This window comes from Pectinophora gossypiella, chromosome 8 (assembly GCF_024362695.1).
Source record: "Pectinophora gossypiella chromosome 8, ilPecGoss1.1, whole genome shotgun sequence".
Lineage (NCBI taxonomy): Eukaryota > Metazoa > Arthropoda > Insecta > Lepidoptera > Gelechiidae > Pectinophora > Pectinophora gossypiella.
This window is the reverse complement of record NC_065411.1, coordinates 10,732,321-10,749,616: the sequence shown is the minus strand read 5'-3', so window position 1 is coordinate 10,749,616 and position 17,296 is coordinate 10,732,321. Positions and strand designations below refer to the sequence as shown.

General features: G+C 35.7%; 3 protein-coding genes across 5 annotated transcripts in view; 1 reads left to right on the top strand and 2 right to left on the bottom strand.

Annotated features, from left to right (window-relative positions):
- The window catches only part of LOC126369043 (uncharacterized), a 20,192-nt gene extending 12,447 nt beyond the window's left edge, over window positions 1-7,745 (bottom strand). Inside the window, exon 1 of the mRNA XM_050013328.1 lies at window positions 7,589-7,745. The gene's annotated coding sequence lies outside the window, so the exon portion shown is untranslated. The remainder of the gene's footprint in view (window positions 1-7,588) is intronic.
- Window positions 1,738-12,879, top strand: LOC126369038 (uncharacterized). 3 transcript variants are annotated; one of them, XM_050013322.1, is made up of 5 exons: window positions 1,738-1,824; window positions 9,629-9,775; window positions 10,765-10,961; window positions 11,198-11,356; window positions 11,631-12,879. In XM_050013322.1, exons 2-5 carry the CDS (start codon window positions 9,638-9,640, stop codon window positions 12,856-12,858), a joined length of 1,722 nt encoding a protein of 573 aa, XP_049869279.1. In that variant the 5' UTR covers window positions 1,738-1,824; window positions 9,629-9,637; the 3' UTR covers window positions 12,859-12,879. The 3 variants fall into 3 exon arrangements, with proteins under 3 accessions (XP_049869279.1, XP_049869281.1, XP_049869280.1); XM_050013324.1 differs by lacking the exon at window positions 1,738-1,824 and adding an exon at window positions 4,017-4,262; XM_050013323.1 differs by lacking the exon at window positions 1,738-1,824 and adding an exon at window positions 7,813-7,845.
- Window positions 12,866-17,296, bottom strand: LOC126369040 (protein yellow-like). Its single transcript, XM_050013326.1, has 4 exons — window positions 17,171-17,296; window positions 15,547-15,707; window positions 14,546-14,724; window positions 12,866-13,995 (listed from the first exon to the last, which is right to left on the bottom strand). Exons 1-4 carry the CDS (start codon window positions 17,189-17,191, stop codon window positions 13,091-13,093), a joined length of 1,266 nt encoding a protein of 421 aa, XP_049869283.1. The 5' UTR covers window positions 17,192-17,296; the 3' UTR covers window positions 12,866-13,090.

The following is a 17,296-nucleotide window of genomic DNA, read 5'->3' as shown; positions in this document are numbered from 1 at the left end:
GATAAACACTGCCTTAACTCACGTCTATTATATCGGGGTAAAACTAAGCCGTAAATTACTAGAAGAGAATTTGCATTCACAATATAATATTGTAATTCGCAGATTGACCCAACAGTTGTTATTCTACGAATTTAGTAAAACTAATTATAAGCAAAACAATAACACGAAACGTTCTGTTTGAATTGGAAACGCTGTGTGAGTAAGTAGTGAAGAGACAAAGTAATCAAAATCACATTGTTTCAAAACATTCAAACTAAACTCAATTATGTTGTGTATCATATCGAGTCATCAGTCACAATAAAGTACTAAACGACTTCGAGTCAACGAATGTCAAGTAAGAAATGTACCTACTCTAGGGCAAGTATGTGAAGGCAATTGAACCAGATGCATGAGATTGAATATGTAGAGCTTAGAAGCATTAGACACACTTGTCTTGAAGTAATCCGTTTTCGATTCAATGATTTTACATTTGTCTACCATTACATGATTATGGTCAGCATGTTTGAAGTAACTATCTACAGGATTACACTGTATTTTAAAGCAAAATGAAGGTTACACTTAAAAAAAAGGGTAAAGGAAAATATAATGTGATTTGTAATTTTATATAAAGGATCCCTGCGTTCACATTACAAAATAAAACTGACCACCGTGGTAGCACCGCCCTGTAGCAACAGATACTTACATCAGCACAAAAATTACACATGCGTAAGACTGAACGTGAAGCACCCAGCTGTGTTTCATTCGATACACTTGACTTCAACCCACACAACAGTTTTTTATACTTACAGAATATAAAGAAAGATTTCGGCCATTTATTTGGGAGGAATTAATTGAATTCGAGGCAAATGTACAATATAACACGTTATAATAAGTATGATAACACATTCTACGAAACATTATTACGGAACAGCATTTGATTACAATTTGAATGCATAAAGCATTATGCTGTGCGGATCCCAGCTGGGTTGCATTCGACACACTTGAATCCACATGGCTTGTAAACGAACACATCATGTGTGGCACTTTAGTACAATACCATTCAATATTTAACCATTTTCTTAGTGTATTTGACATGCTTACTCTACTAAAAACGGATATTTTACTAGAATTACTTATGTGTCGCTTAATAAGTATAAAAAAAATATCATATAACCCCGCACATTATGTAGGAGAGTAGGCAGCGCCTTAAAAATGTCGGGATCAAATCGGTTAATCAACACAGATATCGTAGTGGACAGGACGTCAGAAAAGAGATGTAATCCTTTATACTCTCTTTGGATAATCCAGAGAGAAAGTAATTCAAGAGAGGCATGTTATCGTTGGTGTACAATACGACGCGGGTTTGACGGCCTGGAGGGCACCGTACCGATATCAAACATACACAAAAGAACTAATACAAAGTACTCGACCCTCAAACAGCCAGTAAGCAACTATACTATAGAAGTAGTCGTTACATGAGCCATGTCAGGGAGTTGATGAGGTTGGTAATTCACCTCACAACCCACACGATAGAAGAAGATCGACTATACACATTCTACGTTTTTTCACAGACCCACTCCAGCAAAAAAAAGTTATATCAATAGTAAGTACAAAATTATCCCAGGAACGAAAACAAAACACGCAGAAAACGATAGGCAGAGTTGTATGCAAACTAGCTTGATAAGACGATAACAGTCGGTTATACAACTAAGTAAACAGCCATTAAGGTCATTGAAGGACAAACTGCGAACTCAATCACCACAATAATACGTAGTACGTGAACTCATTCCTGTAATTCCTACTGGGACTTCTGCTACAAGACTGTGATGTCTAGCATTGACATAGGTAAGTATTCTATTACTTGTTATCGGCCCTAGCATGCATTCTGCCTAAATTATGTTAACTAATAACATAATATAAATGATGGAGTCATACCTACAAATTATATTTTTAGACCATGTTGTGTGGTATTTCGGACGATTGCATCTGTTTTTTGTTGTTGACGTAATCTTTAAAACGATTCGTTTTCAAATGTTTTACGATCTCTATAGCCGAAACGTTTTCTTTACAATGAGATTAGCTATATAAATCGGTAATTAAGACGATATTTTAATGAATATAGTTATAGATATTAACACCTATATGGCGACATTTTTTAAGACTTACAACTGGACGTCGGTAGCCGTAAGTTTTCGTCCCATATTCCCGTTTAATTACAAAACAGACACACAATAAGTATCAAGTTTAAAAGAAGATGATTATTCACAAGGTTAGTGTATGTCACCCACGTCTGGTTTACCGCGGTGGCCCGAAGGTCGGCGCTCGCGCAAGTGACGTCATTACCACGCGTCGTACGCTCCACAATTATGTAAATTGTAAACAATACGCGGCCAATAAAGATTAGATGGACTTGAGTCCTGACTTCCTGAGCTTAGTTGGTCTTATAACCAGAACAGACAAAATTGCTAAACTTTCCTTGTCACTCTTGTAGCTTTTGGAAGTACATTCTTAAGTAAGTAATAGGTAAATAACGGTAGATAGTTAATATTTGAATGTGTTTCAGCATCGAATCATACCAAGAAACAAAAAACAGAAAAAAATGACATAAAAAAGAAAAAAAAAGAATGACAAAAAAAGAAAAAATAATTAATTAATTTGGCGAAGAAAGAATGGCACAGATAGGTACTTCTGATTGAATAGAGTTGTATGACCTCCATCTAGAAAAATATTAACAATAATTATAAATATACAACCAACCATATACAACACAACAGTAACACAATTAACAATTGTTATACGTTATGATACCTAATACACTCCCTAAGAGCTTAATAAACAATTTTAAATATAACCATCGAACCGCAGTAACAACAATATGATCGTATTGCCTGCGGTTTTGATGACGAGAGAAATGTTTAAGTAATAACAAAATGAGTAATCGCCCGGTCATCAATGTCAATGTCAGAGAACGTTCTGCGAATCGAGATGTGGCCTTACATTGAGAAGTGGTCCAGTAGCGGCCGAGCAGTGGTGCAGCTAGCAAACAAAAGGCCCCAGAGCAAAAATAACTTGGATTCCTTTTTAAACTACAATACAATACAAAACTTTATTGCTCTTAAAACATATTAAAAATACATTATTATAATTGGATAGGTAGTACAACAGGCGGCCTTATTGCTAGGGTAGCGATCTCTTCCAGGTAACCTTTAGTATACGAAATGAATAACTAATTATTATAAACTAACTAACTAATTATTAGATAGATTTTATCCAGTAAAATTATAAATTGAATACTTCACATTATAAATACAATGCCTTAAAAAGTGGCCCGCTAGTCAAAAGATAAATACTTAGGAACTAATATTAGGGTCCACGGCTCCTTGAATTTAGGGCCTCGAATAGGTCCTGGGCATAAGTAAAATATAAGTAGGTTACATAATAATATTTCCCAACTATGCGTTAGAAAGTGGTTCACTACATCCCCATTTAAACGCGGTAAGAACCCGTTATTATGTGTTTTAATTAAGTGGTTCATTAGTTAAGAGATAAATAATGATAATATGGGGGCCCGAGGGCCCTCCTGAATTTGGGGCCCCAACACACGGTGCCACCTAGATCTCAAGTGCTACGCCAATTAATGGTCGAGTAATGGCAAAGACTTGACTGTTTATGGTCATGGACCTCGTGTTGGAAGAGACCAAGGCCGCCTGGTCCACTTTTATATAAGGATCCAGTTGCCACCGTGTCGCTAGCACGAATATTTAGTTCCGCGTTGCTGTTTCATTTCAAAATTAAAGATCAGAATAAAAAATATGGAGGTAATTTTAACTTGTAGATTTTATATTGCAAACACTTTGGAATATAGTCCACAATAAATTCAAATAAGAATTACGAGATTGCACTTTCTATTTAAGACGTTTGACAATATATAAAATAAGAAGTAGCGTTATTTGATCTCATGACATCAACACGAATGTAATACCTACTCGTGTGACTTTAAATTATTCACGACAACGGTACTTAAGTATACAAATAAACCCAATAGTTACGCTGTAAATAAAGCCACAACTTTATAGAAAATGTTTACGATTCTGGCCTTACTCCAATTAGAACAACAGGCTTCACTTAAATCCAGATTCCCAATAAAACGATTGTAAGTGCTATGACATCATCGCCCACAGCATGTTATTGTAGTGCGTAATACGATGCAAGGTGACTCATACAAGTTACGATTGAGTAAAGCTACCACTCATCCCACGGGCGGAATCATTCGATAAAACTTTGTGAGTAACCGTAACCATCTGGCATAATACTAAAAACATGTTATACTTATTATAAATTCTGGCATCGACGACATTGTATCATGTTTGCTGTTTGACCACCCATAACGTGTATCGCCAACGCGAAATTGTTTACAATATAAACAATCATTTGAAATCCATTCAGAATCCGAATAAATTAAGATTAATGATAAATTTAATATCGTACTTTAATATTATCTTCTTTATTATTAAGCTGACTAAGGATCATGTACATTATTGAATAATTCTGATAAATATCTACTTACTAAGATCTTAGTAAGCACTGAAATGGTCAAAGAATGGAGTGAATAAAATATCACGACTGTAACTCAAAAGAAGCTCATTAGTAACTCAAAAAGGTATCAACAATTAGGTGTTCGGTTTAACCCGTTCTTAACAAAGAGTGATTCATGAGTACGTGTGCCTTTACAATTATGTGCTACAGTTCCAACAAAGAGTTTCTGAACTCTAGACGAAACACCGCTAATGACTCTAACAAACTTAATGACGGTGTTAATAAGAAAAGCAAATGAGAAAGTTCTTTGGCCCAGATAACATTGCTTGCTCTGTTTAAGTTAAGAATGAATTTGAAAATTATATTGAGCTAGTTAACCTTTTTTTTGTCTAAAAAATTTCCAATAAATAGTTGTCAATTCTAAGTCAAAAGTTAAACCAAATCTGAGATTCACTAGTAAGAAAATGATAATAATATGAGATAATAGAGACATAAAAAAATCAATAAACTGTAGTCTAAATTGTTGTGTACTTAAATCAAAACAGAATGTTTGTTATAAATTACCAGCATACTCTACAAACACAACTAACTGTACCTGCCACAAACAAGAAAAAGTGCTCACGATCATCAAGGAAAGACTACATACTTCACTCAACACAAACACCACTGAAGGATTGAAAAACAGTAAAAACTTACCACTACCGTGAATCCATAGGTGCGTATGAGCACTTAAGTAGAAAGCGCGGGAAATCGAGACCCTATGTCTGTTCGTACCATATCCAGTCGATCCATGTAAGGATGGAGAGACACGCGTTCTCACGTACATCAAGAATGCCACCAGCTAAGACATCGTACTGTTTTCTATTAGATACAAGGTAGCCGGTACTGACTTTGAACGAAAAAGTTATAACAGGACTGTCTTCGGAAAAAACAATTCTTGGAGTTCATTGAACTTCAAGTCGATGTCCAACTTGATTGATTGATAGCGTCCGTAGACAAAATACGAAGATATAATGTTATTGTAGTTAAGTACTCCATGTTATAATAATTGACGTTTGACTTACGATTTGTTAGATGTATTTTTACGATATTCGAAAATGAAAAATGATGCTCACTTCTGTTTGTTGTTGTATGAAGAATTTGTATATCATCAGCTTAGAAGACAAGGAAGTATTATTAGCAGTATATTAAAAATAGTATACTCCGGGAAATTATGTTTCGACTGTCGTTTCGGTGTCTCGTCCGTTGCACATGCGTGTTTCCGTTCGTCGCATTTCGTCATACGTTCATAAGAAATAACTTTTTATCGCCAGCTCTTTATGACGCATAAAATTTAGTAGTTAATAGTTAAAATTAATGTACCTATGATAACGAGTTTTTCCTCATAGAAAGAATTGCTTTCGATTATTTCATTTCGCTAATAACTACATAGGCACTTATTTAACAACACGACTATATCTACCTAAATAACCTAAATAACCCTACAGTCCATACATAATATAAGTATTACATAAGACAAATTCGTTGACAAATGTGAAATGAACAAAATTTATAAGTAAATAAAAAAAAAACAAATGAAGATCAGCGGCGTGTTTGAACACTTAAAAGTAAAGTCATGTAAAGTCGTCTGTTGCCTTCAAAAGATCTTGTTTAAAACCAAAGAGAAAAAAGCAAGAATGCAGTACAATGTAGAGATAGGAAGACAAAGGGCCCGTGTTTTGGAGTTGTGCCACTAATTGGGCAGTGTTTACCACCAAGCGTGGGCTAGCGGGCTCTCCCACACTTATCATCCCACATGATTCAACGTTTCCAGACCCGATACCAACTAGTTCAACCGATAATACTGGTATGTCCTTAATACCGCGTATTAATTCCACATTTTTCGTCCAACAATCGATTTGGGACTAGTTTTTGAACTTAGTTCTTTCACTGAAACCATGCTAAGGCTATCGACATATATAACAGCATATCCTTTATTTATTTCATAGAAAAGATACGATTCTCGTAAATATACCTAAAAAATAACACACACACACACCTACTATCATCTCACAACAATGCACATCCCTATAATAAATGTTGAATAACAAGATAAAATTGCTTCTTCTACATTTGTAACCAATCAATAATTCTTTATTGCACAAAAACATAAACTCAGGACATGTACAGTCGAATAAAATAAGCACAATTGGCGGCCTTACTGCTAAACAGTAATTTCTGCAAGGCATTCTTAGTAGCAATTTTCTGAAGTATGCAAGACGCAATCTTTATAAATAGATTTGTTTATAGGATTCGCATTTATTTTTTACATGCACGATTGATATAGTTGTTAAGTATAGATGTTTCTCGCAAATGTAATGGAGGAAATTATTACCGGTGATTTTTAACCGACTTCAAAAAAGGAGGAGCTTCTCAATCATCGGGATCTTTTTTATTTTCCATATGTTCCCCGATTAATCGAAGACGCCTGGACCTATTTGGAAAATTCTTTTTTATGTTTGTAATAAGGTACCTATCTAGGTAGGTACTCCTAATACACATACCTATGTATATAGAAGTACTTAAATATCGTTCGTCTTATTACTTATATGCCTATAGAAGTGACCATGGTTATAGTACGATAAAGGTAACTACTGAAACTTTGTATAGGTATTTACTTAACTACCAGGAAAATGTTCAGGCTAAAGCCTTTATAAAGGATAAAACTTATCACACACATCTACAAACCAACGTATCTAATAAACCTGCTTAGTTATTTAGTTACTTAAGTTGTTTTGTTTTTTAGTTATCTAGGTATATTTATTTGTATTTAGTTGTGTCATATTAATGTACCTGTATGTGTGTCGTAGTTTATCCGAAATAAACGTATTATTATTATTACGGTTCCGTTTTTGTTATTATCTGATGTAATATTATAAACAAGGTGCGAAGCGTCTTTACGTTATTTATCAAAAATAACTTGCGACTCACAGCTCAAGGTAAGGACGCAGCCTAAATATATTCTGAAACAAAATCAAGGCCTTCACCCGCCGATTTTATGAACACTTTGAATCTGGATTGGTTCAAAATTTACCTTATAAATGCTCCTTTGGATAGTTGTACAACTTAACACTTAGTTGGTCACTTGGTTCGATCACTTGGTACTAAACTTCACGGCACAAGATCGCGTGTAGTTCGTAATATGGGGAGCGGTCGCGCGCGTTCGTCACTGCGTCTCGGATATGTCTGTTCCGTTCGCTTGTAGTAGAGTTGCTGAGCGGTGACTCTACTGCGTTACGTCGTCGCGTCGTACTAACTGACGCAAGTCGCGGTGATGACAACGCTAATAAGGTATGCCGGTCATTATTTCCAGATGTTATTCAGATCCAGATTCTATATTCGATAGATCGAAAAGTATGTGATCTTAGTAAGATGTAGAACAAGGTAGGTAGATAGAAGAAAGTAAGTAAGAAAACGGTACTTGTCAAATGAAATAGAAAATTGTTTTTAAATTAGATAGGTAACTTAACTCAATTTACTTATTTTAAATAATTTTTAGTTAGAGCAGATAGTCTACTTTCATTAACTGCTGGTAAAGTTAATACGTTCTATAAGGCACGATTATTTACGTGGTACCTAATAGACAAGTATGGGCCTACTAATTTTGCTGACATATGCCTAGTGGCTTAAGAGCGCCCGTAAACTTTAATAGGGTTGGCAGAGCTACAAGTTATCAGAAGTTAATTTGCAGGTTTTGATACTAAGTCCTAAGATAAAATAAGACAGAACTAGTCAGCCAGCAGTCTTGTAAATTTTGCGACGGAAAATTCCACTCGACTTTAACTCAGAACTAACACCCTGTGTAGGTTAGGTATCAAATGTACGCATGTTTGTCCATGCACATCTCAGAAACTACAAATCGTACCTACGAAGATTGCTATCTATAAGTATTTTCATACAATCCTTCTGTCGGTTTTCACGACATAACCGGGAAGATAAGCTAAACGCGTTTAATGTTTTTTTTTATTCTCTCTCACTCCAACTCTATAATTATAGAAAATTGAGAACTAAAATAAAAGCAAGCTTTTATGTAAAACATACTTGGTTAAAAACCTTATTTGGTTTCAGGTTGATAGGTACTCTATGATGCCCATAAGTTTCCCTGACAGTAAGTATGTCAAAATTTACGTCAAAACATTCAAGCTCAAACCAAAACAGCAAAAATATGTAATATTTTACTATGTAAATATGTTCAAAACCAAGTCCTATTTCCTTCAAATAAAAAAAAGATGATCATTTGGTGAACCGGCGGTGTCAAACACTGTCGACCGGGTTACGATGTTGAACCTTCTTTCGTATATTGGCGTCAACTTGCAGTCAGAGCTTTGTATGTGGACATTACTAGGTTTGCTGAGAACCATATTCGATGCGACACTCTTCAAAGTTAACTCTAACTTGAAGCAGGTACTTCCAACTGTAATTTCATATGACATTTGAATACCTACATTTTTTTTAATTAAAATTGGAAATGGTAATACCTATCGTGACGTTAACTTTACTTAGTATTAATATGGCAATAGGCAAATATTCTATGATATTATATAACTATACCTACCGCCGGCCTTATGCCGCTGGTCCCGATTGCTACTTATTGTTGTAAGTACGTAGTCGTTACATGAGTCATGTCAGGGGCCTATGGCGGCTCCATAATAACCCTGATACCAGGGTTGATGAGGTTGGTAATCCACCTCACAACCCACACGATAGAAGAAGACTTACTTATGTAATTTATGTATATGGCCTCCGTAGTCCAGTGGTTGAGCGTTGTACTTCTCCAGTGGACCCGGTTCAAATCCCGGTGGGGTTCACAAAAATCACTTGTTAGGACATTACAGGACATTCCTATTATCCTTCATCGGCTCTCCGTGTCCAAACCAATTTAAGATCTAACTTCACATCTAATTTAACTTCATAACTTTTTTAGATAAGCTATGAAATATGTCACTTCTAAAATTACACTTATAAAAATAAACAACTATTCACATTTACTATTTTCCAGTTTTATTAATATACTCTATCAAATGTATCACAACATAAGGCTTCCGTATATTTCACTGTGTATGTCGTTTGGCAGGTATGGCAGATGTCGATGCCGCCCGAGCTATCGATGCCGGTGCAGCGTGGCCTGCGGACCATGATTTCCGGAGTTATGTTGGTCCAGTGCTTCACCGTCTACGTCTACCTCGCCACTTATATCGTCTTGCTCTATCCTGTTTTCCTGGTACTTCTTATTCTTTCGTATAGTTTGTAAGGTATAATTACCACCAGCCATACCAGCACCAGACATGTTAAAAAGGGTGACACGTCTTTACAATTAATTTGCTCTGGATTTGGCTTAGACGCTCTAAGCTTACGCAAGGAGTTTGATTGTGGAAGCTATGGTATAGATATATAATGAAAAAATGATCTGAGAAACATTATGCTGGTGAAAGGTGTGGGTACTGAGATAAACAGAAGAAGATAATTATATTGTGACAGATTCCACCAAGAGTGAAAAAGGGCAAGACCACGATGGAGCGCTTTCTAACGAAACCTCGAACCGTAGACGCCATTTATTGGTGGCTGTGACTGTCTAATTATAACTCTTACTGTCGATTTAAGTTGGTCATAGTTCCAATAACACGTAATGATTTGCATCTACATCTATATGTAGATTTCTTACGCATGCACGCTTATGAAATGGTCCAGCCTAGAAATTGCAATAATTAGTGCCCGACATTCATCACTACTGTATTATTACCATTATTTACCTACAGATATTGTGTACTGTACGCATATCAACCAATTAACAATAGAAATAAAACAAGATATGTATGTGTCATACTAAGTATTTCACGATACTCAAATAAGTATAAACTTTACGGTGAACGATTATTCAATTCTGTTAGATGGACCTATCTGGTATCCAGAGATCAAATAAGGAATGTATCATTGACAATGAGTTGGTTCCAGCCAAAATATAACTCAATATCAACCATAGTTTTAAACGAATAAACCTTTCACCGTCGATATCTTAAGTCCATCATATTTACCTAACTCGGAATCATCATCTCCCTAGCGTTATCCCGTTTTTCACAGGGTCCGCTTTCCTAACCTGAATACAAAAACCTAAAAGTGGTACCACCACGTTAAAATTTCTAGTTCAGTTCACTATTAACCAACCAACTAGAGACAATGAACATGAAACTATGTTGTTGTTATATCCAATAGGAAGAACGACCTAACCTTCTGTTGCCTTGGCTGTTGCTTGCTGCAATACGAAAGTTCCTGTGCGAGCTAACGAGCCTGGCTCTAGGACTCGGCACTTGCGTGTTGCTCGGCCCGGCGCGGCCGCCCTGCATCAAATTCGTCGTGTTTAAGATAGCTTCTATCACACCCGCCTTCTATATGTGGATGCTTGTCCTCAGGTAAATAAATTAAATTTTGTAATTATCATCTATCACTTAGATATGGAAGATGTTCCAGTCTTGTTCGTTTGATATTATTGTTTACAAATATAATATCATTAATTTTTTAGTCTCAATTCTAAACATTTAACTAAGGTTTCACGAGCATGTCGATTGCAAATGAGTTAGGGTATAATACCTACAGACTTACAAAATGACTTGTCCAATTCCAAAAAAAAAAGATTATTTGTTGTCAGTTACTACAACACGTTGAAAGTGGCAGCAGCGTTCAAGCGGTTCCCGACAGTGATGCAGTCGAGCGACCACGATTATGGGCTGGAACTGGCCGTGCGCCGGCGCCGTACCAAGTCCCTGCAAGACGAGGAGCAGCTCCGCAGAAAACTTGTCGCTTCCTTGTACGTACTACGGAGTATACAACACGTCGGTGTCCAAACCACGTATGAGAATAACAGTGAAGAACGTATGCGCAGGAGTCTTAGTCGTGACTTGCATGAACTAAGTCTTAAAAAGTATATATATACATGACTGCATTTACGACTGTTGTAAATAGAAGAAATTCAAATTATTACAGTAACTAGAGCAAAAGATTTGCATTAAAAATTAGCAACACATACCTTACGTGACTTTGTTTCTATCTCCCGTAAATAGAAGAAATTAAAATTGTTACAGTAACTACGGGGACAGAACTGCAACACCACAAATATCTACAGCGCCCCGGCTAAAATCCGAGATTGCGTCACGCATGGCTCATTCAACGCATGTGGATTTTGAAAATATGAAAGCAGAGTTGGAAGAAGCACTTGGTCCACCTATAATAATACCTGGACCGACAGACCGGGTGATGGCGGACCTGGGTTCATACGAAGACTGGTGTGGTAGTGAAATGATAGTACCTCGTGACACTGACCGCATTCTGGAACAATTTGCTATAATGATGTTGCGGATTGGATCATTCCTAAAAGTAGAAGGATCTTACGCAATAAAAAGATTTACCTCACAAACAAATGCTGAGAATCCTCCAGATAACATGGATTGCACGGCAATGCAGAGCCAGAATTCAGATACACCACCTCTAGTTGGAACTAGCAAACAGAATACTGCTGCGTATCTACAAGATTATCCGCAAATATTTATGAAAAAGCCTTACGAAACTGATCAACTTAACGTTAACGACCCTGAATCGACTAAATTAAAAGAACCAACATTAATTAGCCAAACACAATCACATAAAACTACCGAAAATAATGCGACATCGTTAAGTCCAAGAATATTACTTGAAAATTATGATATTGACTCAATAACATTAAATCGAAAATCATCACTTGACAAATATCACAATAATGAGATACCCGAAAATCAAAACGGCACGATGACACCGAAATCTGAACAAAAATCTGAAACGAACAATTCTACAGACGCCTTAAAGATTAATTCAAAATCTTTAGTAAGTCAATATTTTGATCAAAATGTAGGCTTAGAGATGCAATACAGCAATCCATCGGTTTCAAAAAATTATACGAAAGAAGCGCCAGACACGTTACAAGATAATATAAATACTGTACTGCCTTTAGAAGAACAAACTATATACACTGTGGATTTAGATAATAAACCTGAAACACATACTACTATGACGGAGAGAGATATCAAACAGATGTCGGATGAATTATACCCAACTTCATTGATTTCATTTCAAACAGATCTAAATACAAGAAGGTCTATTACTATTTTATCTTCATCTTTAGAGAGTTTAGAAAAATATGAAAAAAATATTGAAGAAAATCAACATAAAAACGAGAATCTTACAAAAGATACAGAAAATGAAGCAGATAATCCTTCTTCAACCCAAGCAAATCAGCGTTCTTCAAATAGTGTTACAGAATCTAAGAAAGAAAAATAAATAGCTAACTCAAGATTTTTAATAAAGTCATTATGATTTTCGTTAGATTTTTTATTTCTAAATGCTTCGAAGAATATTTTTTACTTTTTAAATTTTCTCATTTATTGGGGACATCATATAACTGGGGGTTTTGTAACAACTATTTTTAATGTACTTACAGGTAAGTATACAATGTAAATATTTCATCAGGTCCCACTATCGAGTGCAATTACTTTATTTTCTTGATAACAAGTTAATGACTTGTTTGAGGTTGGCACACATTGTGTTCAACTGCCGCTGCTGGATCTAGGTACATTACTCTAAAATTATATTCATTAGGATTTAGCAAGTTAAATTGATACATTGGCAATCTGTTGGTGATGATCCAAGCGTACTGTGGTACTTCATGATCCATTCTTAAGTCATTAGGGAACACTATAGTGTTGTTGTTTTGTGCCACGATCGCCAGATTGTCAAGTTTATACGGCTTGCGTGTGTCCCAACATGCGATACTGTCTTGTAGAACAAGGTTAAAGAACATGACGCCACTGCGGTCTACAGACGCTGCTGACACCTGCCCCAATGCTCCACGACGTTCTCCAAGAAGCTTAAAATCATCCACTGAATCACTCACTCTTGCTGGATCGCGAATCACAGAAGTTGACACTACAAATTCAAGTGAACTTGACATAGAATGATAATATAACAATCGTTCACCAGCTTGATTAACTTTGCTTAAAGACATGCCAAAGATGCCATCAGCCCATTGAAAATTCACTCCATGCAATGTATAATTCGAGAACAATGGTTCAGGATAGAAGGTGTAGTGGCTGAATCTCCAGAATTTGGAATCTGAGTCTCGGAAAACGATAAGACCAAAACGTCTTGCGTCGGCTATGTAGACATGGAGATCCCTGCAGCGAGCATCTCTCGAGTCGATTAAGATGTTGGTGATGAGAGAGTCTTGCAGGACGAATTCATCTGGTAGTGGGTTCCTGGCAATGACGGTGTCCGTTGCCAAGTCGATGGCGTATAGCGTCGGTGGGCAGATCTGTCGTGGGGTCTCGAAGCCTTCCACTTGTCCGGAGTCCAGCACCCACATTACTCCACAGTGGTCGATGTTCATGCGAAACACCGATGTAAAGCCGGTGCAGTTAGCTGGAAATTACATACAGTTTTATATTTATTAAGAACAATAATTTAAATAAATAGAATGCTTACGCCATACATGTACATTTTTAAGATACTGACCCTCATGCATTGACTTATAGATTTCACTTCGAAAACATTCACACTTTAATATTGTTCGATCTGTTTAATTCCAAGACATAAATACTCGTCGTGTCGGTACCTCTTCGATTAAAAAAAAATCTGTCTATCATGTTGTATAAAAAAGTAAAGTAAGTGGAACTGAAGATTTTTACGTTAGGGATTTACTTTTTTATTATATATTATACAGGGTGTTAACGACATCGTAACGAATACTAAGGGGGATGATTCAGACCATGATTCTGAGTTAATATCAAGTGGATTTTCCTGTTGGAAAATTCATGAAAATTTTTGTGTTTTTTTATTTTTTCTTTTCCATACTTTCGCGACGGTAATTTCCACTTTATATCAACTCAGAAATATTATGGCTTGAACCATCTCTTAAAGTTTTCGTTACGATGTCATTAACAACCTGTATAATAAATAACAACATACTAACCAGCATTATGCCAGTCCCAGTTCGGGTAGGGAGTCAGCAGCGGGGAATCAGGCTGGGCATCAATAGGAAGCACCGACAACGTCGCTGGGACCCCTTTCTTCCAAGCCGGAGTACTCACAAACACTCTGTTCTTCCACCGTTCCACGCCCAGCGGTATTACATTCGGTTGGATAAACCACCTGAAACGTTATCAGTAACACATCAACTCATTAATCATTATGTCTGTTAGAAACTCGGAAAACCGGTAGATTTTGTAATCGGTTACGCCTTTTCTACCTTCACATTCAATAGATATAAGTATTTATTATAACATGTCTAACTGTAAATGCAGCTAAAAGTTATTTAAGTAATCATACCATTTTCATGCTGTAATATTTTCTGCCACTCAGTAGCTTAGACTCAGAAAAAGGGTACTATTCTGTCGTAAATCAATGGCCATTCTTTACTACAAAGATAAGTCAGTATGTTTTCTTTAGATATCTACTTACATTTTATCTATACTTACATTATAGAAAATCTTTATGTAAGTAAGTAAGTATTATAAAGTATCTTATTAATCAAGAATAATATATTTTTATGTTCACAGCAGAATAAGCGAATGCTAAACTGCTTGTAAAATGCAGTCCTAGGTATGACTGACTGATATGCAAGTTTTCTAGACATCATTTTGCCTATAGTAGTAAATAATTCAAAATTTCTTACGTCTTACTAGTATGTAGGAACCATTAGAAGGAGACGTTCACCCTGATTCCTGCAGACACCACATAGTTTTATTTTATTTGAGCGAGATGCCTATTTGATTCGCCTGGATTATTCATTAATTCAATCATTCATTTTAAAACTAACAGCTGTCTGTCATCCGTCCCTTTCTTTTTCGACCGATAAGAAAATGACAGGTTGAAATAAAATGAGATGATGTATACTTACTAGAAACAGCATCATTATTAAACTAATGTTTATTGTCGTGCAAAATATCAATAAGTACCTTCAAAGTTACTAACCCATTATCAATAGCAGCCTGTCGATGTTGTGGTGTGGGGAACACAAAGTCTATCTGTTTCCATCGGAACATAGTGCCCATCACCTTTTTAAGACCAGACTGTGAAGTCTCCAGACATGGCGCCAACACACTTAGCAATACTACACTCAATAGAATTTTCATCTGTGAATAAAAACGTTTATTAGATATATAAATAATATAATAAAATAATAATAATATATATGATATATAATTTTAGTTCTGTGCAATAAAGTATATTTGATTTTGATTTTTAAATACTAACTAAACTAAATAAAGCTAATTTGACTACGACTTCTTATTCCTGATCCCGAAGTATTTTTCAGTTCTCACAAAATTCTGTTTTATTCTAATCTATCACGTTTGTCTAGCAGAAAGCTCGATAAAGTGTGAGTACTTAGTTCATTATGCGATGCATCCGTTACCTCAATTAGAAATATACACGTGAGCTTATGTTATATAAGATAAACATAAACAGCCTATACACGTCCCACTGCTGGGAGCAGGCCTCCCCTAGCTACTTATTAATATTTCACATATATTATTATGACTCCATTAGTAAGAGTACATGACAACGCCAACGTCTAAAAAAATACACGGTCCAAAAAAACCGGAGCTCCACTCTAAATTTTGTAATTTCCACGTCATTACCTACATCCTACCCACTCGAGCGAGTATGTGCTAAGTATGTCCGCAATTTGAACACGACCGCAAATAACGACATTTCGTACTTGAAACAACATTGGGGTTGATTTATAAAGTTTGATTGTTGAGGTCAACCAGTTACGTTGCTTAATCAAATGAATGAAATATTATCATGGCCATTGGCCATCGACTACAATAAAAAAATATGACACTTGCTATTGTTATGAGATGTGGACCTATACTGAAGCTTGTTAAAGCTCATAGTCTTGACGTTGACGTTAGCAGAAGTATGACAGTCTAAATACTATTTAAAGGAAAGTCCTTGAATGTTCTTATTCAATGCTTGCGTACGGTGTTTGTCTGTTCGCAAATTTTTGGTTTTGGTGCCTTCAAAGAAAGGAAAGCTCATTCCCTTTTTTGATAATGAAACTTGATGTGTGTGTCTCTATGACTATGTCAGAGGAATCGTTGTGCCTTAAAATATTTAGCCTTATGCGTGTACGTAACTAGATTAGGTCTTAGGAATTAGTAGGTGGTTGTCCTCTCAAGCTAATAATATACATAATTGTACATAACTTAGTAGTAGTACCTACTGATTAGAGAAAATAAGAACTCCACTTTGGTACCTAGTAAAGTATGCGGAAGATTTAAAAAGCACGTTAGTGTAATATTATGACACTTAGGTACTTCAAAACATTGGATGTTATTTTAAAATTGCTTAAAGAAAATGAAAGAAAATATTTATAAAAAAAAAAATAATTTTTAAAAGAAGATATTTTAAAAAGTGAACATTGACTCTTTGCGTACATAGTTTTAAATAAAATATAGTTTACGAAATATTTTTGACAGCATTAACTGTATATTTTAACATTTAAAAATAAGTGCCTTATTGAATTACTCTATTAACTAAATTCGTTCTACCAACAAGAAGTTAGAAACCGCATAATAAGTTGAACTCTTACCTTAGCTTTACCGCATGTCATATCATTAACGCGCTGCAATATTTCCTCACGGGTCACGGTATTATGTATGACACAATGTGTGTATGACAGTACCACTCCTTTATATAAACCACGTCCACTCTACAA

Bases quoted from the DNA above. Each gene is read 5' to 3' on its own strand.
- LOC126369038 (XM_050013322.1), top strand. From the start codon at position 9,638: ATGTCGATGCCGCCCGAGCTATCGATGCCGGTGCAGCGTGGCCTGCGG. The intron at 9,776-10,764 runs GTACTTCTTATT...TATATCCAATAG, and splicing joins TGCTCTATCCTGTTTTCCTG to GAAGAACGACCTAACCTTCT. The intron at 10,962-11,197 runs GTAAATAAATTA...ATTTGTTGTCAG, and splicing joins ATGTGGATGCTTGTCCTCAG to TTACTACAACACGTTGAAAG.
- LOC126369040 (XM_050013326.1), bottom strand. From the start codon at position 17,191: ATGACATGCGGTAAAGCTAAG. The intron at 15,708-17,170 runs GTAAGAGTTCAA...TTTTATTCACAG, and splicing joins TGACATGCGGTAAAGCTAAG to ATGAAAATTCTATTGAGTGT. The intron at 13,996-14,545 runs GTTAGTATGTTG...TGTAATTTCCAG, and splicing joins CTGGGACTGGCATAATGCTG to CTAACTGCACCGGCTTTACA.